The following is a 22,794-nucleotide window of genomic DNA, read 5'->3' on the forward strand; positions in this document are numbered from 1 at the left end:
CTGAGACATCTAGAAGCAAACATCATGTTAACATACCAAGTCACAGTCAACAGTTGGAATTACTTTAGTTTTAGAGTGCCCTATATTGAGAATTGTTTGTTTTTAAGAAACATCCTTGTATGTTGCAATGACTGAATTACACCGTTTGTTGTTTATGTATTTTGTAACAATTAAATTGGTTCCTTCTATTTGATGTCCTTAATTTGTCAGATATATCTGGCTTTCACATTTTAGCTGATGCTAAGTAGGTTGGAAAATTTTAAAATACTGTAGAAATTCAGTGAGCCAAGAAAAGTCATCTCTTATTTTCCTTCTAACATCCATTTAACTGCAGTGATTAAAGGCAAGCAGCTAACAGCTGTGTTTTATCAGGGCTGCTACTCACTGAAGCCAAAGGACATAAGGACTAATGAAAAGCAAATTAGAAATGCCAGTACATTCCTTAGAAAGGACAGCCATTCTCAGGCAAACCTGAGCAATTTCATCAGTGGAGGACACAGAAATAACCCAGACTCTGTTCATACAAGCAGAGATTACTAAACTCACTGTCATGTGCCACTTGCTCATAGCCTGAGTCACTGGCTTTTTTCAGGCCTTCTCCCACCCTCCACAGCCAACAATACCATTCAACTCCTTTCCTCCTTAGCCTTACTGTATATCCTTAGAACTTCATTTGCCTCTCCTTATTATCCCTGGTTTTGCTTTTAGTTTAGTGTTTAGTCCCCATTCTATTTGGTGAACCAGTTGATTTAAAAGTGTTGCTTCTGTAGTCCTGTTGAAAAAAAATTCAGTGTAGATTCAATTCCAAATTTGAAAGCTACAGACACTTACTCTCATCACATCCCATGTCCTGCAACATTTTAGAATCATTATGTCATGTACTCCCCTTTCATTCCTCTCTGAGAACTTGACCTTTTTCCTCCTTTTAATTAACTCTGAATGAACTCATCTAACAAATATGTTCTCTTAAAGTATTGATTAACCTGAGAGGAAAAATAAAGGGAAAAAACTCAAAATCACAAAAAAAGAATAAATACTCATTATTGGGAAAAGGTAAATATAAGGACACAAGCAATCTATTATTTTTCATTATAACATTTCTCTTGGACTCTACATACAACAATCTAACATTTCAAGGCACATAAATACAACATCCAGTTAAAAGTTCAGTAATTTTAATTAAATAATTTTTAAAGAGAAATCTAAACATTACCAGTATTACAGAATTCATACAATTTGGTTTTTTATTCTCTTCAATGCAAATTTAAATATTTCTTAGTATGTAACACAACTTTTAAAAAGTCAATTCTTTTGAGTGCATCAGGTTTTGTCATTTTGTGTGCTTTGTGCTTTTCTTTTCCAAGTTACCAAACTCTTTGAAAGACTGAGCTGCTTCCCTTTTTGTCCAGTCCTTTCCCCATGCCTCCACTTCCTCAGAGAGACATGCTTCATTTTGGAATTTCTGTATCACAGGCAATTCAACTTCTGAAACAAGACAGACTATGTAGACAATCATAAGGAATTTGCTAAGAAACTGAATTTTTAAAAAGCTTCAGTAATAATTTCTGTATATACTTAAATATAAAGTGTACTTCAGTGCACAGTTGACAGCATTTCTCCAAAGTTGTTTACTGTGATTGGAACTGCTCAATAATTCTGTGATTAACAATCTACCTTACCCAGCATCATCTAAAAAGCCTTTAGATTTTTCACAATTATACATATTTAAAGAATTTTCAGCAAGTTATTTTTACAGAAAACATTACACTTATGACACTGAACTTGTATTAAACATTTTTACCATAAACCCATATTTACAAGTTTTCTCTTGAAATCCCTACCCAAGAGCCCAGGCCCTTTTTAATTCAGTCATCTTTAGAAATAAATGCCATTATGGAAAGTTTTCACAGTTCTCAAAGACAATTCCAGTTTATATATAATTACAATACTTTTTAGCATAATTAGTTAGGAACAAACATGCCCTTGTGAAAAAGTACTTGCAGTGTAATACTAAACAGAACCTAAGAAACACACGTGTTTATCTTCTCATCTCTCTGCCTTCTACTCCCCCAAAAGCAGCAAATTTAAATTATAACATGACCTCCATTAGGAAACATGTAGTATTGAAGTGCAGTATTTGGAAAAGTCAGTTCCATTAGAATATGTACATACTGTTTGTGTTTTTAATGCATCACAAACATCACCATATCTATTCATCCTTCATCCAGACCATATCCTTGGGTTTACTAAGACTCTTCACATCCTCTAGTAGTTTTCTAGGTGTCAAAATATGAGTAGAACCTGACAAAAGAACATAAGTACGAACTGTATCAACCAAATTCTGACTTGCAGACATTCCCTCTTTAAACCACCAGTTACGTGCCAGTGTTTTTACTGCACCTGGAAAACTGACAAGTGCAACATTTCAAAGTGTTTTCATGGAAAGCACCATCATGTAAGTGTCACCATTATGTGGGCAATGTCCCTCTTCCCACACTCAGACATCCAGATCAGGACTCATACCTTGAACACAAGTTTCAGGTCCTGCTCTGCCCTGTTTGAAAGACAGGACTGAACCTGGGCACTTGTCCCAGCCTGCAAGAAACCTGACTTTCTGTGAAAGGGTGAGTTAATGCGAGGCATTGCCCTAGAATCAGTAAAGTATCTGGATTCAAGATTATCACAAACAGCAGTGTTCCACAGAAATACCAGTTGGAGAAAATTGGCTTTTACTAACTAACATTTCCTCGGAAAAACAAAATTCAAGTGTTAAGCAGCAAAGAAAATCCTTATTATTCTTCAATGCACAACTTCCTCTCATTCTCAGAGAGTGATTATAACTTCTGGCATGAAGAGTCACCCTGCAGTTCTGAAGGCAACAAGTAGTGTCACTCTGAATGGGCTAATATTCCTGGAGTTCTGAATCAGGAACACAGACAAATGTTAATTTTTCAGTAATCCATATGGAAATTTGGCAACTATCACCTTCCCTCAGAAATCAGGATTACAAACAAAACCACAAGAATAATCTCTAAACAAAAGGGAAGATGGTGCTGTGGCGAGTGCCAGATACCCCAGTAAAGAGTCACCTACTCTAAACATGGTATTGTAAACAAGTTTCAGATGAAGAAATAATCTGGTTAAACTACATTCCTGTTGTCCTGGTCTTTCCATTACTACTCAGAACTAGAACCAGCACTAAACCTACCTCAACCACCAGCAGGGAAACCAGCAAATAAAAAATAAACTAAAACAAAACCAACCACACACAAACACACATACAATACCCCTGAATATTTTGAGCTAACAGACTCTAGATTTCAGAATCAAGGCTGGCATTGTCTTAGGGAAGAGTATTTATTTAAAAGCATGGTAGATGGTAAACAGATTCAATTGGAATCTCAAGACTAAATTTAAATGCCAGATGTAGACTCCTCAAGTAATTTAGAATGCTTTAGATGACCCTGCACCCAGCCATCAGCCAGCCCTGCAGATGGACACAGGTCTGTGGTAAGATTCTGTATCTAGGAGTTCTGTTCCTGTATATTGTATATATGTACAAGTTTTACCACCTATTAATTTCCTGTAATGCTATTTAAAATTCATTTGAAGCACAGCAGCTGATGGAACAAGCATTTAATACCTCCAAAGCGCTGAGAGGTTACTACACCAGCTGCCAATTGCCAAATCTTAAGCAGGGGAGTTTTCAGGACTCAAGCGGTTAATCATTGTGTGGTTTATGCAAAGCTTCCAAGTAGCCACAAAAGAAACTAGAAAGTATTGCAAAGTCAACTGGACTACACTGAAAAAGGGGTTTGGGGTTTATTTGTTTCATTTTTTGGGTGGAATGTTGATTAGGATTGTTGGGTTAATACTCATCTTCCTTCCAAAGTGAGCAATTTTGCACTAGTCTGTCAGCTTTCCTACTCCCAAAAGCAATTAGAGTAGCAAGTGCCATTGAAGGTAAAGCACAGACAGATGCAAAAGTTTGTGAGGAAACCATAACGCAAAATAGAGGTCTCGTGAAATCCTGTAGGCTGTACACTGACAAGTCTCTGACATAATTCTTCTGTAGGGCATAACTGTTTTGTCCTTAATGTCTTGTGGCAAAAAAATCCCTCCAAACACCAATCACTTGAGATAACCTGCAAAGATCCTTTTAAGCGCATAGTTTGAAGAACTACACTGGCTATGGTATTAGTGTGGTGAACCAAGAGAGGAGATCCAAGCAAAGTGATTCTTACATTTTCCAGAGCCACATGGAGTGCATCACACCCCACCCTTTCCCATGGCAAGCTCACCAATGACAACTTCACAGGACGTGTAGGCCTCGGACACCTGGTAGGCGCAGCGCGTCTCCGAGTAGGTGATGCCGCCAATGACAAACACGATCAGCCTGGCGCTGCTCCTGCGCTCCTCCCTCTGACTCGCTCGGGGCTTCTGGCGGGCGCTGCACAAGAGTTCATGGCATTACACTTACACAGCTTGCCTGATTCATTTTTGGTTAAAATTACACAGTCAACAAGCAGTAGCAATTTTTGTCATGCAGTTCAGGGCTTGATTATAATTTCAGCAAAAGTATTTAGATAAATTGATAAGTTGTTTTTATTAAATTTTGTAAATTATCACATTACTCGTACTGTTTAGGTATCACTGGGGGAAAATAAATACCAAACAAAAACCTTGTTGCACACACAGCTAACATGCCAAGGACTCCTGCCAAGCAGCTTAACTGCATGCTCCCAATTCCAGTGGCATTTTTCATGAGAGGTTCATTTGAAAAAGCTGGAGTCTTAGGTTTTCCTATCTCTGAACACAAACAGAATCTCTAAAGAAAACACTTGTCTGTTATCAAATCAGATTCAGATACCTAGGAAAAACAAAAGCAGCCTGAAGTGCTTAGAATCTAATACACAGGTTAAGTCATCTGCAGTCCTGATCTCCCTGCTAGAGTGCCTTCAAGATTCACCAGCCTGTAAGACAGAGATCAAGTTCCAGTGTGCAGGGACTTGCTCTGATCCCTGGCACTGATCATCCTAGTGCATATCCAGGAATAGAAGGATACACCACAAATAGTTTAATTAGAAGTGGATGTAAAAAACCTATTTTCCTAAGGCTGTGTACCTCTACTTTTCAGGGGTTTTTTTATTTAGAAAGGTACCAATTCCAATTCAAGTGTGTCTTTCACATTTAGGATATATTTAATGTTTCCCTCCCTGAATTCCAGCATCCTGTTAGTGCAGTGAGCATTCCTGAGAGAGGAGCATTCATAGTTGGCATTCCTGTAACAGAAACACTCTTGGGAGTCTTGATTCATTTGTCTCCCCTTTTAAATAACACTATAAAAAGGGATAAAGCCCTCAAATTGGCATGTATTGGTCATGAGGTTCAAGAGCTAGTGGAATTAAAAAGAGAAAGAAGGAACAGTACAAGTGAGCTAAAAAAAAGAAATTCTAAAAATTGCCTCTCTGTGATAATAAATATGCAAGTACTCATTTCACATTCATTAGCAGAGAATTCATTTCAAGATCTCCAACTGTCCTGGACTTGCCTAAACCACTCCCTGGCAACAAGGGTCAAATGCCTAACAGGCCCGTATTTCCTGATGAGAGAGCCTATGGAAGATTAATTTAATTTCCTGACGTAATTAACCCCAATAATGTCACCACCACTAATATAGCAGAGACAAGTTCCAGAAGTAAAACATTCTTTTTATTTAAGTCACAGTACTGAACATTTATTCCTGAAACTACTTCACACTCAATGGTTTAAACTTCTCATTCTGGGAATATGAAATGTTATTTCTAACCTTGAAGCAAAAGGGAGATACTACAAATAAAAAAAGCTATACATTACTAAGAATTTTTAAAATAACAACCAAGTTGAGTATGTTTTAGATTAAATAAAAATACAGGCTTGGCACATGAACATTACCTTACATGTGTTATTCCACTGTTCAGTAAGCACACTTCTGTAAGGCTTTAGAAAGTAAATGACAGGAACACTGAGATCTGGGTAAACTGTGCTTCAGGAAATGAAACCATTTACCTTACTGCTCCTGAACCATTCCAGGTGGGAGGGCAGCGGGAACAATAAGGCCAGTCTTTTGAATCTAATTTGTTTTCTATAGCATCCTGAAGTGAAAATAAAGACACACTTTAAACAGGCATACAGACCTTAACTCCACCAAGTTTCAGCTTTCAGAAAGGATATCTAACTGGCATTTCATGCCAACACATCCAGCCCAACAAATAACTGCGAGTAGCATCTCATGAATAACACTCCTATGTAACAAAATGCTAGACCACATAATGCTAAAATATATTAAAAGTGTTTTGTGTATGACAGGGAATTGTAAGTATACATGCTTTTTTTATAAACATATACTGATTTAACTGTTCAGATTTCACTAGCAGCTTTTCATCTGTAAAAACCTTAATGTATTTAGTTTCTATATGGCAATGTATGAGAGAAGTCAGAGTCCTGTAAAAACATAAATGAACATGAGAAAGCCATCAAGAATGTATGAATGACAACACTGGATCAGACTAACACTCCAGGGAACTCACTATCTTATGTGACATCAGTCACTGACTGATGCTTAGGAAGAGGTTTGAGAACAATGAAATTACACTTCTGGCATGTAACACCTTCCAGGCTCTACCACATTACAGTTTAGATTGGAATTGCAATTAGATTGGAGTTAAAACCAAGAAGATACAGATCTCTAAATTATACCAAACACTGCCAAACCCAGGACAAGCTGTTCTAAGACTTCTTGCTTTCACTTTCATTTGCTTCACCTTTAAAATGACCTCTAATAAGGAGTATTACTAACAAGCAGTGTAATGTTTTATATTGCAGACAGACTAGAAGTGATCACTTTGCCCACCAGACGTATTTAACAAAATTAACTCAAAATACTGTGGAACTCAAAAGATGGGCTACAACGACTCACTTAAGTAAATTTCTGCACTGCACCCATGAATTAATTAGTTGATGAAATTTACCTCCATAACATCTTTGATAACAGGTGTCCACCTAGACAGCTGAAAGGTTTCTTCTTTAGAACGGTCCCTTCTTATGTATTTATGCTGCTGAGCAACAAACTGGAAAGATTTTCAAAATACAGTTGTATTATTTACTGGTTGGATTTTTGAAACTTATTAGCAGTCAGTAGCAGAAGAAGGGGGGATAAGTATGAGATTTTAAAGCAATAATAAAAAATATAAAGAGCAATAATTCATATCTCTAGAATTCAGAATACATTAGAAATACTAACTTCAGAGAGAAAGAACTGAGTGAGTTGGCAGTTTCCAAAATCAACTAGCTGAAGCCACCACCTGATAATTGCAGAGGGAACATTATGGATATCTTACTTTAAACAACTAACATGAATAATTTTCAAAAGATGTTTTTTTGTAATGTGTTTAAATGGTAAAAGAAATCCTAGCAATTATCTGCTTCCAAACCCAGACCTGGATAATATTGCTAAGAGTTGCTGAAAGAGCTGTAGGTCCTTGGACAGTAAGAAATCACAAGAAACATAAATACATTCTTACTGAAGAGATAACAGGAACATCAAGGTATTTCCAATTTCTTATCATATCACTATCACTTTCTATGTGTACATTCTGGATCAGCTTGTCCAAGTTCTCCTGGGTAGTTCCTGCAATATATGAAAAAGAGGCAACACTTACCAAGTGACTGTAAGACCAGTTTTGTCTCACAGGCTATTATTTAGTGCAGAACTTTTTTGTTTGTTCTGTGTGACCAGTCTAAGTTATACATAATACTGTATGTCAGATAAAACTTTGTTTAGGTCCATTCTTGAGACCTAAACTCAGTACTGTTATAGATTCCTCAGACCAACATTCTGCCAATTTGCTCCTTCTCTACAAGAAATTTTTCCCCACTGACTTAATTTTCAGGTTGCCACAGATATGAAAACCCCTTTAAGAGCTTCAATACCATGTGAAAATAAGAGAACAAACTATAATGCAAGGATAAGAACGGTATTAAAACACTCTATGAATCCACATTTGAATTACATCTCTTAACTCCTTGCTAGTAGTATCTTTGCTGCTAATGTGAGAGCAAATACAGAGGATAGACAGGATTTCTTTCAAACCCAGCTCTTCAGTGCAGAGACTTAGGTTAACTACAACCACTGTACTATCTGAAAACGTGAGTTCAAGTTCAAAGCACTGAGGAAAAAATGGGGCAACTTGTCATACCATTTGTGCTAAAGATATACAGGAGAATAGCTCTGATTTTGTCAGAGCTGTCATGACTTTTGTTGAGCAGAACTGGAAGGAGGACCCTCATAGAGTCTTTTACTTTTTCACCTTCTGCATCAGTTCCAAGAGCCAAGTCCTAAATTCATAAAAAATAAAAACAGACACCGTGGTTAAAATCATTGAAGTAATTTAAATCAATGTTGTTCTGTGTGTTTTGAAAGGCATTTTTATGAAACCAAAGGTTTCAGGAAACAATCAAGCTGCATCAATTAAACTCAGTATGACAAGTCTGACATTGATTTCAATAGTTACAGCATTATAATAACACTACATAACACTTAAACATTTCAAACTATGATATCTAGAATTCTTAAAAATGTAAATTAGAGTCACAATGTAATGCATCACTCTAAAAGGTGCTTTTCCCAGACTTTTAAAAAGGGCTTCCCTCTGTACAACATATTAAAGCAACCACATAGGAATTTCAAGCCCTGAAAACAAAGTTGATCCTTATAAAAATTAGCCAGATTTCAAGACCAAAAAAACCTCCAAAACTTTTAGGAACACCTCCTTATTGGGAGATTAGGAGCCTTGTATATTATACTTAGCTTTAATACTACCACCTCAAAAACTGATTACAAAATAAAGGCAAGAGACATAGTGGCTTAGTCAGTTAAAGCAAGCTTCTATTCCTGCAAACAAAAAAGTGGTACTTGCAATACTTGCAAAGTTGTTCTTTGGTTTTTGGCTTTTTTTAAACATACCTGCTCAGTTTTACAGAGCCTTTCTATGTTAGATTTGAACTTGCTCATGCAATCTTCTGCTATGCTAAGATGAACAACTTGCTGTAAGACAGAAAGAAAAAAAAAAGAAAAAAATCACAAGCTGTCATAGCTTGATTTTTTTCCAAGCATATCCATCATTTTTACTGGTTACAAGAGTCAATCCTTCAGTACCATCATACATTTTCTGTGTTTTCCCCTTCATTTAGAGTCTGACTCCCATAATACTTTGTAAAACACTAAACTGTTATGATATCTTCAATCCTCAAAGCACACAAATTATTTCATTCTTTTACATGGTAAAATGAAACACATGGAAACAAATTTTCTTTGCTAAATTTTACAGGAGGTGAAAACATTAATTTGGAGAAGAGCTATATAGCACACTACAGGAAAATGAGAGACTAAAACTACATTTCAACAAGAAGTCAAGTGCACAGAATTATTTCCTGTGAAGTTGTGATTACAAAAGACCCCTTACCTTACTAATCTCTTTACGATAGAGTGGCATCTTCTTCATTAACTGGGACAGAGCAGATATGGATAACTGGAAAGAAATGCCACAAGTTGAAAATCTGTTACCCCAGTAAATTATGTGCTTATTTCCCTTCCCATTGCAGCCTGCTTCCCCCACAACCCCTGAAAATTCCAATTGAGAAAAGTCTTATTTTATCTAGTAGATCCATCAGTTACATGGATATGATCAGCTGAAAATAACTAAATTACCAGGAAAAACAATATCTCAACTTAAACAACTTACTTTTCCTTCTGTTGCTTTTGTTTTTGATGAAGCGTCTTTCAAAAGTTTTGGTATTTCCCTGAAGAAAAGAGGAAAATAATGAAAGGCAACAGCACATGAGTGCTTACATTTTTTCTTGAAATCTTAAAAGAACTGTGCAACAAGAACTTTTGAATGAAAGTAAAATCTGAACTACAGGTCTGGCTTCAGAGAAATGAGTGCTTTTTTACAAAGGAAATATTAAACATTCTGTTTGCAATATCTTCATAATATCATTTAATGCAGCAGCTTGGCAGCACTGCATGCAAAATAATCCCTTCAGATTTAAAATATTTGAAAACACTTGCCAGGAAATGACTTGATTTCCATTTACCTCAAGAACTGCAAGTAGCATTAGTATAACTGCATACCTGGGTACATACTGTATTTTTAAAGCACAATTTCTTCCTGGCATTGATTACTTAACTGAATCCAGTCTGTCTTGCAGACCATGTTCATTACTGCCTTATTCCCACTGAACAGCTCTGACACCCTCCCTGTCACAGAACCCAAGAGCTGGCTTTGTTATTTATGCACATACTCGATCACATCTGCAATATGCTTGTGCCGCATCTTCACCCACAGGTCATCATCTTCCTCCAAAATCGCCTCCTTTTCCTTCCCACCAGAGCCTTCTGTTTTGTATCTTCCAGGAGAAAATTCAGACAGTTATTTGGGATTTGGGTTTCCCCCAGTTCTCATCACTTATTACACTGTTATTTGTAACAGTTTAATCAACATAAATGGTAACAGCAGTAATTGACATAAATTTTAATTTCTAAGCCAAGCCAGTGCCTGAGAAAATATAATTTACAGGATTTTACAGATTACATATTTTAACACAGAAACAGCAGATAAATTTTAGAATGATTCTTTGGGGCAAGAGCTTCTGGACATTCTTTTAAACAAACAGTGACTGGAGTTGTAAACACACATTTACATGCACCTCAATTTCTCTTCAGTTTTGGTTTCAAGTGCAAATGGCACAAAATAATACACACTGCAATTTCCAAGCGCAGCTTTCTTTCTGTATTATAAGACTTTATAACTAAAGGAAAATTAAGTTCCATTCACCAACACAATGCTAAGCAGGACAAACTACTTCACAGATAAAAGCAACTGTTGCATGGCATTACAGAGCAGCTATTACATGACTATAAGCAGCAGTAAACCTAAAACAAGACCACAATCATGCCACATAATATTTTCACATTTATAGAAACTCACACAGTGCAGATTGCCAGAAAGCAAAAGAATGAAAAAAATTCCAAGATTAATGATGTAAGTCAGATGGTGACTACCTAGAAAATATTCTGCTACATTCTCATACCCAGCAATCAAACCCAGACTCAGAGTCTACACTTTCTATTAAAATCTTCACTCAGTCCTTCTGACTAAAGATACACATTCCTCTTTGATTGGCTATACAATGAGGCCATCAGGTCTCTCTTGCTGAAGTAGATCATCAGAAAGCAAAGTCCTACCAAAACCATTGCTGTCAGAACAATCAGACAGCAAAGCACATAACTTATGCAAATTAACATTACACCTCTCCAACAGTGCTTTTAAACTGAACATGACTGATTTAAATGTGTATTTACAATAAAACATTTCAACAACTACAGAAATTAAATTATTGGAGCTGAGCTATAAAAGTGAGCATACCTGAGAAAGACCCTAGCTTTTTCTCATCATTCAGTTAGTTGTACTGCTGATCTTGTTATGCCAAAAAAAATGGAGAATATGAAAGAAAATCTAGAGAATCTCAATGTGCACTCCCAAGGCTTTACTTCAAGAGTAGTGCAAGGTTCTTAGTTCTTAAAAAATGCAATTTGGTGGACTCAAAACTTAACAAAAATGCCAACTAGATCCTACCTAACATCAGCTAAGAGAGGAAGTTAAGAAAATGATGAAGTTACAAATACAGGAGGAAAGACTAACAATAAATGAAGCAACCATTATGCGATATACGCAGCTAATATTGCCATGGTGCAATTGAGCTAAACAATTTCAGGGATTTTATAATCAAGAATAAACTATTTAGGTTTTTTTTTTTTTTTAAGTACTTGCTTGTAAGTATCATTTTCAATGGGTAGCAGATCATATGCCATTGCCTGGAAGGTGAGCTCATGGAGTACAGTTGATACTGGGTCAAAACCACGATCAATTATTATTAGTTGGGAGTGGGTTTTAGCCTAGAAAGCCATCAAACAAACACAAAGTTAAGACATACAGGAGAAAGTTAATGCATGTTAAATCTATTTGCATTAAGTCACAGCACTGCAGGTATTTTTAGAAAAATAACTGAAAAGCACTGCACTACAGTCCAAGTGTTTGCTTGAACATTTGAATTCTATACCATGGTTTTAAATACTAAGTTTAAGGCAATGCTCTTAGCCCACTGCAATACACTCAGAAATATGAATTTTATTAGTCTAGTGAACAAAAAAGGTAAAAGAAAAACAAACAAAACCCCAAAAATGCTGCCCAGAGATTTAATAGATAACTTCATTGTTTGTATTGCAGATCAGATAGTGGTGAAATACAGGAAAACACCTTCAAGCATTCAACTGAAAGTTTCATTTGGGGATTTAGTGAAGTGGCAGTAGCAACAGGAACATTTATTTCTGTAGCAAAGTGCAAAGTCAAAATCAGAATGGTTTACCCCATGGTTTTGTGTTTAAGCAGCTGCCCTAATCAGGCCTGATTACAAATCAGAAACCAATATTTATGTGAACAGCTGTATTTTTGTAGACAGTAAGTCCCTTCAGGGGAAACATTTCAATTCTGGAGTAAACCCCTTCTACATCTTCCATGGCCTTATGGAAGGTGATATTAAAACAACATTTATCCACTGGTCTTCAGGTTTGTAGCATCCCTCTGCATTATCAAAGGGCCAATTTTTCAAATAAAATCAGTTTGATCACACAAATACAGCTTTACCCCAACAGTATTACCTCTACATGGCTTTCATACATGAAAACAACTAAATGGCAACAAGCTGCCTTTATTATTAAATAATATCTATATTTGTAGAACTTAATTGTTGAAGAATATTTCAAAGATTTCTTTTCGCCAGACATACAAAAAAAGTTTAAAAAAGAAATCAAACATTTTAGTCCACTGTCTACCTTTATTTGGCTTCTCTCATCTGTTCTGTAGTAGTTTTCAAGACTTTTTTCAACAAGCTGTGCAAGTTTGCTGGCTCTATCAGATGGTCCACTGGGAAAAAAGGAAGCATGCAAAAATAACTTACATTTCTTCATCAGAACACTAAAATGCTACCTTTAAAACAGAAAACTCCCTAGGATTGATGCTCTGCTTTCCTGAGTTTCCAAACTCCATTCTCAGTATTTCCAATATGTCTCCAGTTTTACATTATGATTTTATCTTTGAATGCTCCAGGTATTTTACACAGCAGAAACAGCTTCAGCCAAAAGGCTGGCATTAGCTGGAACATGGTCCAGCACATAAAGTTTCACTCAGATGTGGCAAACAAGAAAGAAAAACAAGAAAAAGAGAAATAAGAGGGGAAAAAAAAAAAAACAGTCAAGCAACTGGTTGTTACCTTTGCAGAGAATAAGACACTACTTCACATTACACCACAGAATGCAGTCCTTGAATACAATTTCAGAAGCCCACTGTGACTTCAAAGACAGTAAATCCCTTTCAAAGTTCAAAAGAGGCATTCTTCTCAATATCTGTACTACAAGAAATCCTGATCTCATGTGCCACAGCAATTTCTGAATTCCCTGGTGCCAAGCAGAGCTGCAATTGGCTGAACAGCAGCAGTTCTGTTACAGGATTATCCATGTGGCATACAAGAATGCAGCATATCAGTGTCACCCCACTGACCAGACATGAAACAAAGCATTCAGAACTAGACAGGGTATAGTAAGAGCTGTTACATGCATTACACAGAAAAAACACTGCTCTACCTACACGTTACAAATTCCTATCATTGCATATTTCAGACTTGTGGATTAAAAACAATTAATCCACAACCACAAGGGGGGAAAAAAAAACCCCAAAAAACTATGCTGCAGCCTCGAGCTATGACCAAATATTGTGGTGGGTCCTGGAAGTGAACACAATTACTATCAAACACAATTTTGTCCCACCTTTTATATCGGACTCCTGGATTCTCATCTAGTGTGGCACACAAGGTAACAATTTGTTCAGCCATGACTTGCAGTACAGCATCTTTCTCCTTTGTCTTTTCCAGAGTGGGACTGTAGCAGCGGTAGAAGGCATCTGGGATGTTGAGAGTAAACACCTGCATAAAGCACAAGCAAAATAAAAGAGCCTAACTTGCAGATTGCCAAAACACCTGGTAAAAAGTTTGCTAATAATTTAAAACTGCAAGAAAAAGTCATATATAGGACACTTAAGAAAAAACCCAAACAAACCCACACTTCATTCCTCTTTCCCTGCTGAGCTCATCTTCTTGTTCTCAGACTTTTTCCCCTATTACTCTCCCATGTAAATTACTCTATTTTTCAAATTATGAAAGGAAGGACAGATGGAAGGAAGGAACTAAACATCTGTCAGTGCCTTGTACAGAGCCACACAATGCAATAGCAGAATGAACATAGAAAGCATCAAGGTTAAATTGGTTTAAAATAAAAATCTACATATTGTATCTGCTTTTAACATGAAGAATTTACCTTGAATAGCTGAATTCTTTAAATGCATTAAATCTCAATTAAAGCAGCTTAGTACTACAGAGATGAAAGGCTTTTTCAACAGTTTTGTAAGTGGAATGCAAACATGGGTACAATCCCATTGTCAGTAAATGGATTTCCTCCAGCTTCAGATGGACTCTGTAACTACAGAGCCATCTAGATAAAGGTGTTTGCTTCACTGGAGTAGATAATCAGCTGGACTTTGCCCAGAGCTCAGCCTGATCATTTACTCCTAGCATCCCAGGAAGCAGGCACACCAATTAACATTGTTCCTCTGCTAAGGACTGAAAAGGTTCTCACAACCCCAGATACTGAGAACACAAAACTCCAGTAAAAACAAGAAGAGTGCTGCTTATTTTCAACTACAGAAAAGTAGTCTTAATTTCTGCTTTCACAGTGAGTCCTCTAGAGAACCAGGACCACAACATTTTCATAGGCTTTATTTGATACTGAAAAGCAGCTTTGGCAGGGCTCCCAAAACCAGCTTGAAACAAAACTTGTCAACATCAACCTCACTGGAAAGCAATCAAACAGGGCACCATGCTCATTATCCCCTGATGGATTCTCAATCAAAATAATAAAGAACCCTTTATAATGAAAAGGAATGTGTCCTCAAACCAGGACACTGCACTCCAGTGAGACAGGGCTAGCAGCAATCCCTCCTATATCCACCTGCTACTTGGTACACGTCAGAGCTGTCCCCTTGATTGGTTGATAACATTTGACATGGGAAACATTTGTGGTTAGTTCTGGTTATTTCTCCAGCTCCCAGACCTCGGAGGCTTCACTGTCTTAGTGAGCATCAGTGTGCCCTCTGTGTCTGATGAAGGGCATGAGCAGCAAATTACTTTTCAACACAACACCCACTGTGTGGCTGCACATGGAAAACACCCATTCCTATCTACTGGTAGTATGGATCTTTAATTGAGAATACAGAATTTCCACACTCTCCTCTCACTGAAAAGACTGTCAAGTGGTAATAGTTTTTGTTCCACTCTCCTTCAGTTCTCTTAGTCCATTTGTTCTCCTTTCCTGACTTTCACCAAGTCCTACTTTACTCCTATGCACCAACCTATCAAAGTAAAATCTCAGTATCAGCAGTAACAAACTCTTACCAAAAACCAGCCAGAATACTTGCCTGCTCTTAGGGAACAGATTCTTCCTTTAACCTCCCCATTGCAACTGACACCAAGTCTTGCAAAGAGTAAAACTTTGAGTACAAGAGCATTTGTTTTCATCTGAAAAGCATAAGCAAGCACTGGAAATGTGCCCAAATGGAAATATCTCACTTATAGTTTGTCAATCAAAAGCTACACTCTATTTCATTGTCTTCTAAAAGGTCAGCACCACTTGAGAATAATCCTTCAGACTACTGTTAAGGTTAAGAATTAAACTTACCTGAGATTCATAAGGGAAGAATGAAATGTTGATCTCCTTGCATTTCTTTATTGATTTGGCACATGAAGCCTTAATTTTATTGAAGAGGCTGTCGGGACAAACTAGGGGGAAAAAAAGAGACTCTAAATACAAAGAATTTGTTCTATTCCAGCTGTCAGCTCACTTATACAGCATTCAGAGCAGACAACTCTAAATTAAGACCCAATTAACCATAAAACACTAAAAAAAAATTGCCTCCTCTTCCTAAAGAGAAATAGATTATATAACCAATATTTTGTTTATGAGATCTTTTCTGAGAAGCTCCACTGCTCAATTTATACTGGCTTTTTGCAAGTAAAATGTTGTTGAACACTCATTAGCAGTCTGCTAGAAAGTAAAGGGTTCTTGTCATGTAGGAGAGAAAAAAGCATTTTCCAAGCTACAAAAATAATTCATGTGTGCATACCTAAGACCAAAACACAGATATGGAATTTAATTATAGATCTCTAAGGTGCTCCACCATACTTCCAGGCTACATTGCATCCCAGTCTAGAAATTGAATTTAAGGAATGCATAGATGACATATGAATACTACACAAATTTGGAAGTGACAGTTATTTCTCTAAGTCAGGAGCTATTCCTCTCTACAGGAAAAGTTTTGGCAAGTACTCAGACTGAAAGCTTGCCCACCTGCAACCAAGGAGCATTCAGCAAGACAGCAGTACTTTCTCAGAATAGTAACTGCTGCTTCAGCATGAAATTAAACAAGAAACCAAGAATTTGGATAGCGATTATTCTCAACTGCTTTGAGAATATCCAGTAGCAGATACACAGTCCACAAAGAGGCATGTCTCAGTCTCTGCCTCCAGCAGCACATTTGGGTTTTTTGTTTTCCCCTCTTCAGAGCCATTTTAGTCCCGCTGACTGACTGCAGGGCCATGTGCAACCACATGAACCCTGCTCCCAGTAATTGTCTCTGCTGCACAATTCATGTCATGCATGCAAGGGCTAAGTAGGGCCCTTCTTTCAGGGAAGGGGAAAAGCTGGCTCACAGCTCTGAAGGAACTACCTGAAGCAACCAATTACTGACACAGCTCTTGCACAAAATTCTCATGCAGTTATGTTTTTGGTACTCTTGTTTATGTAGAGATACACAGTGTGACTTGAATTGTCTTCCTCCACACTCCAACACAGGAGAAGACTGGAATACTTAAAAATAAAACTACATTACCTAAATTAAAAGCAGAGGTGGAGAACAATCAAGACTGTTTGGTAACTATGAAAGAAATTACTATTGCCACATAGCATGGGGACTATAGCCTGGCAACCCAGATATATGCTTAATGACTTGAGTCTCAAACCTTCTAGCAAGAAACAGGGCCCAAATTTTTCATTTACTCAGCTACAGACAAGAGAAGTGAGCAGTTTACTTAGTTACCCATATAAAGTTACCAAACTACAACCCCAGAGCTTACTTACAGTCAGTGAAATACACGTATGCTGCTTTGTATCTGCTGGATGATTTATTGATGAAGTCATCAATCAGTCCATCTACAGACTTATGGGGGCAAGGAAAATAAGGAAATAAAAAACATCATGCCAGTGTTTTGCCTTTCTACACATACCAGACAAAGCTTCTCCCTCCTCTCCTCCTGCTCTATTACCAAGTCCCACTTAGGAATACTACATTTCAACATATAAGAAAATACTGAAGTTTAAGATTTTTAATTCCAGATGAAGAATAACAAGCAATTACAGATGGTCAGTCATGCACCAGGTTCATTTCAGGAAGCACATACATCACAGCATTTGCATCATTTTCCAGCTGTAACAGTGCTGAGATTTAATGTCTCAAGAATTTTTAGGAAGTAACAGCAATCTCTTATTAGAGCCATTACTTTGAATTCTATTTTTCAATGCATTGAATCATTATGTGATACAACATGTCTTTCAGTGAGGTTACAATTGCTAAGCAATGATACAGTGCCTACGCTGACCACAAGGGGCACGTTTGCAACATATTCCATGGTGGGCCTAGATTGTCTTTCATCTTGGGAAATCAGGCATCACACAGAGGAGTATCACAGAAAATGCAGAGGTAAAGTACTGCAGAGCTGTACAGAGTAAATAAACATTTTTAAAGAAAGGTTTTTGCAGTCTGAAAGATCTTGCAACACTTTAAAATACTAACCTTTTTGGTGGGAGTTATTAAATATATTGCCTTCATGTGTGGGACAGGCTCACGGGTTTTATATACATTCTCCACCACTGTAAAGTAAGAAATATTGCATATTTATAATTAGGAACACTATGCATCTTTAAGGAAAACATTGCACATATTTTACTTCATTTTTATCAACTCTATATTAACTGCAATCAAGTTGTCCACAATATTAGAGATAAGGATGTACCTTCTGCCAAGAGTCTTGATTTATTTCTTTGTTATTTTATATTCAGAAGGTTACTACAAGTCTTTCCCAACTCTCAGGCTAGTGACAACTGAAGTTGTAGGACTAAATCCTTCCTAGGTGCTCTACACTTGTACAACAGAATGGCAATGCAAACATGCTCCAGCTATGGGGCCCAGCAGGAACTCTTGGCAAGAGAGCTCTTTGCCCAGCACAGTGAAGGAGAGGGACAGAGAAAACATGCAGGGCATCATCTTGGACTGCAGCCTCTTCTGTCCTTTGTTTGCCTGTGTCCTGGGCAATTACTCTGTTTCAACATAACTGCAGGCACAAATTAAGACATTTTTCAGCAAATCAGCTTCACTCATCTCTTGTTTTTCTCTGTTTAATAAAGTCATTACTGTATAGTTTTACAATACACTAGCTTGAGAATGCAGAGATATTCTTGTGGCTCAGAAATTTTGTGGGGGAGGAACAAGGAAGATAAGTAATGTCAGACATCTGCATGTGGAAAGACAGGTTCCTTTCAGCAGTGTGCTCACTAAAAAGAAAAGGTTTCTTCTTGATGAAAAGGATACATGTTCACCAAAAGTTTCTCACAAGCGATAAGTAGCACTTATGAGTTAAAACACACAACAAAAAGCAGAATTGATACAACTCTATTATATTTTCAGAATAATCATGTTATGCTGAAATAAGAATTATGTATCAATAAGAATTGTATCAATGTATCAATAAGAATGTGTATCATAAGAATTATGCTTACCTGTGACACCCTCTGCCAGCAGATCAGTCATTTTGCAGCACAGTGACAGTAATTTAGTAGTGTAATCATCTAAGAGCATTACCTAAACATATTTTAAGAAAAACACACACAAGTATTTAGATACATGAATCAGCTATATTAAATCCATGTCATTTCCTCAACAACTTCCCATAGAAGTTTGAAGCTAAAATTATTTTATTACTCTATTTTTTCATCGCATACACCAACATTGCAGGGGGAAATTAATTTCAGAAAGCAGCTCTTAATGTACAGGATTTCCAAAGACAAGCTCAATCTTAAACATGAGCTTTGTTCCCCCTACTCATACTAGAAAGTCCTTTGAAAGTTTCCTTGGACACAAGTCTTTTGAATTCCTGCTGATTTACCCCATGGCCTACTCAAATATACCTGTATTTATTTTAAAACTGTTTGATAGCTCAAGCAGTTCTACAGGTATCATACTGCTGAATCCTGCTACACATGTACTGCAGTACAGTGTAATTACTGAAATTAATAAAGTACAAGTATTTCAAAAGGAAAATGAAGATAAACAAAAACAGTTTCTAATTTTTCATCACACCTAATTTAAAAAAAAAAGAGACTACTAGCCATTTGTTCTTCCTGTAGTAGCCTCTAGATTTTTCAATTTGTATTATACAGAGATCTGAGTTCCCAAAAGTAAAGTCTATTACTTGGGCAGAAAACAATCTTGAGTGAAAACACCAGACATGCATTTTATGTATTTGCTCTCTACTCAGCAATACAGATTTCTTGTGCAAGTGATGACAGAATTCTTATAAAAGTGTTAAGAAAATTGTACCTTCCATTCTTCCTCTTTGGTGAAGTCATCAAATACTGCTGATTTCAGCTCTGTAAGAAGAAACAGTTTACCAGTTAGAGGAATCAAATTGTTACTAAGAAAGAAAAAAATAATTCACCCATTTAGACTCATATGTACAGAGCCCTAAAAAGAAATTTTTTTTAAAAACCCCATACTGATAAATATCTGCACAGAATTCCTCACCACAAACTGACCCTGCCTGTTTCTAGGACTGTACACAGATGTAATAACAAGTTTTTCACCACATGAAAATTTTATTAACATTCATATTTTCTGACAACACTCTTGCCAGTTAGTCTTTAGCATTACATAGAATTCCTTATAATAAACAGAGTGCCCAACAACCTTGTCCAAAATCTCAAACATTATATTTTTCTACAATATTTGCCTATAAAAGACACCAGAACATATAAATGGATAATTCAGTTGTCTTGAACCTCATTTCTGCTATTAAAACATAGAAGTCAGTTTTCTCACACAATAAAATGAAAACGCCCCTGCACTATTCCAACTGTTATTGATTTTGCCCTCAACCTGCAGCTGCTTCACCCAAATAATTGACCTACATTGGTTTACAGGCTCTCAAAATCATTTTTCTCCTGCAAGCACTCTGGACACACAAAAACCAAACCCAGGTAAGTGCTCCATTTTTGCCCAGGCTTTCATTTTCTTCTCACAGATTTTATACCAACCATACACCCTAACTACCTTTTCAGATTTTGTCTTCTCTGAATACATTTAATTAGTTGACAAAGGCTTTTTTTCTTCTACCTTTACTTCACAATCTAGGAAAGAACTATACACAACACTGACAGAATAGCAGGCTGCCAAATTCCTTCGTGGAAAAAAAAAAGCAGCAAACCACACCTTGGCAAAATTAATGACCCGTTTACAACACACTTCCTGAAGAAAGGACTGCTAAGCAAGCGCTGTAAAAAACAGAATTGCTAAAATGGTGAATCACTTACAAAAATTATTATAGCTATCTATGGCTAGGCTAGAACTCCTTATACAAGTCTACATAACAATTTAAAGTTGAGAAAAAGGAAATGAAAAGACAGAATTCCTTAAGGAAAGGACTTGATTTAGAGATTAACTATGTACAACAGCTCTCTGTATTTCAGAATTTTATCCATGGGAACTACTGTCTCCTAAATACAGGTAGCATTCTCTGTCCTCACAACTGTGAACTTAACTGAGGACAAACTTGTGTCAATTAACTTTTCCACACACTTCTGCTTCAATTCCACACACCACATGTGTAATTTCTATCCTATTTACAGAGCAGGAACAAGATACACATGGATACAAGCTGCTACATAAAGCATCAGCGTCACTATTTTCAGACAAATCAGCTTTAATAAAAACCCCCTAATGTTTTGCTGAAACATTAGGAAGCAGCAGTTTATGACCTTCAATTACCCATTTAAAAAGTGCCAGACAATGTCTAAAACTTAGTTCATCAATTTTCATTGTTGTTGTAATTTTGGAAAGACAACAGAAACTAGATGACTAACAAAGCATTCATTTCAGAAGTTCCTCTTAACTAAGCTTGTAACATAAATATTTTATTATTCACACTGCTTTACTGTCACTCTAATCTTTGTTCCTCACACTGGCAACACAATTTTCAAACGTCTTTATGGCCCTTAATGGCACACTTATGGTTTGATCAAATTACTCCCTTTTAAGGTCCAAGTCTTTTATAAAATATCTCAGGACAAAACATTGGCCTTACAGTCATCGGCACGAAGAACAAGACAGCAGGATAAGCAGAGCAGCAAAAGTGGGGATTTCTAAGGGTTAAGTTTTAAACAAAGGTATCAAATTCGTACAAGCAGGGTACAGGGGCCAGCAACGAGGAGTGAACTCCAGAGAGACAGTCTGCTTTTCACTTCTAGTGACACAAACGAACAGCCTTCAGGTGGAAGCAGAGGAGGAAAACGAAAACAAGGCGGCAGCAGGACCTTCCCACTTCAGCGGCAGTCGCCGGGCTGGCTGAGCAGCTCACGGAGTCACAAGCTCAGTACAATTAAGCTCGGGATGAGGTGGCTGCCTGTGCCTTTTCCCCAAAGGTCTCTCACTACTTGCAATACTATCAGCCTTTCTACTCCGGCAAGGAAAGGAGCAGTTACGACTTCATTTTCTGTAACAAACACCAGCAGAACCGGCTCCAAAACACGGAGATAAAAATCTGCAGTTCACTTGTAAGCCTACCAGAGAACACCTTCAACTTTTTCTACCAAAAATTGAAGCCGAACACAAAGAGAGAGAGAGCGCAGAGCCCCTTCTGGGGTCGGAGCACTCTCCAAAAGTAGCAGTTCGGAGGTTACAGAGAAGTGCCTGAAGAGCTGACTTGGGATTAGGCGCTGCAAGAGCCCGTCCGGCGGGCTGTAGCCTGCAGAGCTTACCCTTATCTCGGAAAAGGCACAAGCGTCTCTTTGCAGCGCTGTCACTGCGGACACCCGCGGCACCGCCGCAAGCCGGGGCAGCCGCCTCCCAGCAGCGCGCCGAGTCACACCTGGAACAGCCGGCAGCAGCCGCCACCCACAGCCCCCGCCGGTCACCGGCTGCCCACAGAGCCACCGGGCCCGAGCCCGAGCCCGACCCCAACCCCGCTCGGCCGCCTCAGCTCCGACACGCTCGGCGGGCACCCCCGACCCCATACACGGAGCTACGCGGACCCAGCGCCTCAGCGGCGGAGGTTCCCGGCCGGCCCGCGCCCACCGAACGGCCCCAGAGCGCTCTGGCCGCGGGGCCGGGGAAGGAGCCCCACAGTCACTCACTCTGCCACACGAAGCTCTTCAGCCCCCGCACCGCCGGCGCCATCTTGCTGCCAGCCCCGCCTGGCAGCACTGCCTTCCACTCCCTCTTCAAGGGCGGCGGCGGAGGGCGCAGCCCGATCCCGGGCGGGGCG

At 38.0% G+C, this 22,794-nt stretch overlaps 1 protein-coding gene across 2 annotated transcripts; it reads right to left on the minus strand.

The window, feature by feature from the left end:
* Positions 1–683: 683 nt before the first annotated feature.
* Positions 684–22,735, minus strand: STXBP3 (syntaxin binding protein 3). Of its 2 annotated transcripts, XM_054285806.1 has the most exons (19): positions 22,664–22,735; positions 19,857–19,906; positions 19,037–19,118; positions 18,054–18,130; positions 17,342–17,420; positions 15,884–15,984; positions 13,922–14,076; positions 12,932–13,022; positions 11,871–11,995; positions 10,342–10,446; positions 9,783–9,840; positions 9,504–9,569; positions 9,005–9,085; positions 8,238–8,376; positions 7,563–7,669; positions 7,011–7,109; positions 6,049–6,134; positions 4,302–4,450; positions 684–2,301 (listed from the first exon to the last, which is right to left on the minus strand). In XM_054285806.1, the coding sequence occupies exons 1-19, from the start codon at positions 22,704–22,706 to the stop codon at positions 2,210–2,212; spliced, it is 1,785 nt and encodes a 594-aa protein (XP_054141781.1). In that variant the 5' UTR covers positions 22,707–22,735; the 3' UTR covers positions 684–2,209. The 2 variants fall into 2 exon arrangements, with proteins under 2 accessions (XP_054141781.1, XP_054141780.1); XM_054285805.1 differs by lacking the exons at positions 11,871–11,995; positions 12,932–13,022.
* Between the last annotated feature and the right edge of the window lie 59 nt (positions 22,736–22,794).

Source organism: Melozone crissalis, unplaced genomic scaffold (genome assembly GCF_028551555.1).
Source record: "Melozone crissalis strain CALT ecotype California unplaced genomic scaffold, PUWL_Pcris_2 ptg000045l_1, whole genome shotgun sequence".
In the NCBI taxonomy this organism is placed as follows: domain Eukaryota; kingdom Metazoa; phylum Chordata; class Aves; order Passeriformes; family Passerellidae; genus Melozone; species Melozone crissalis.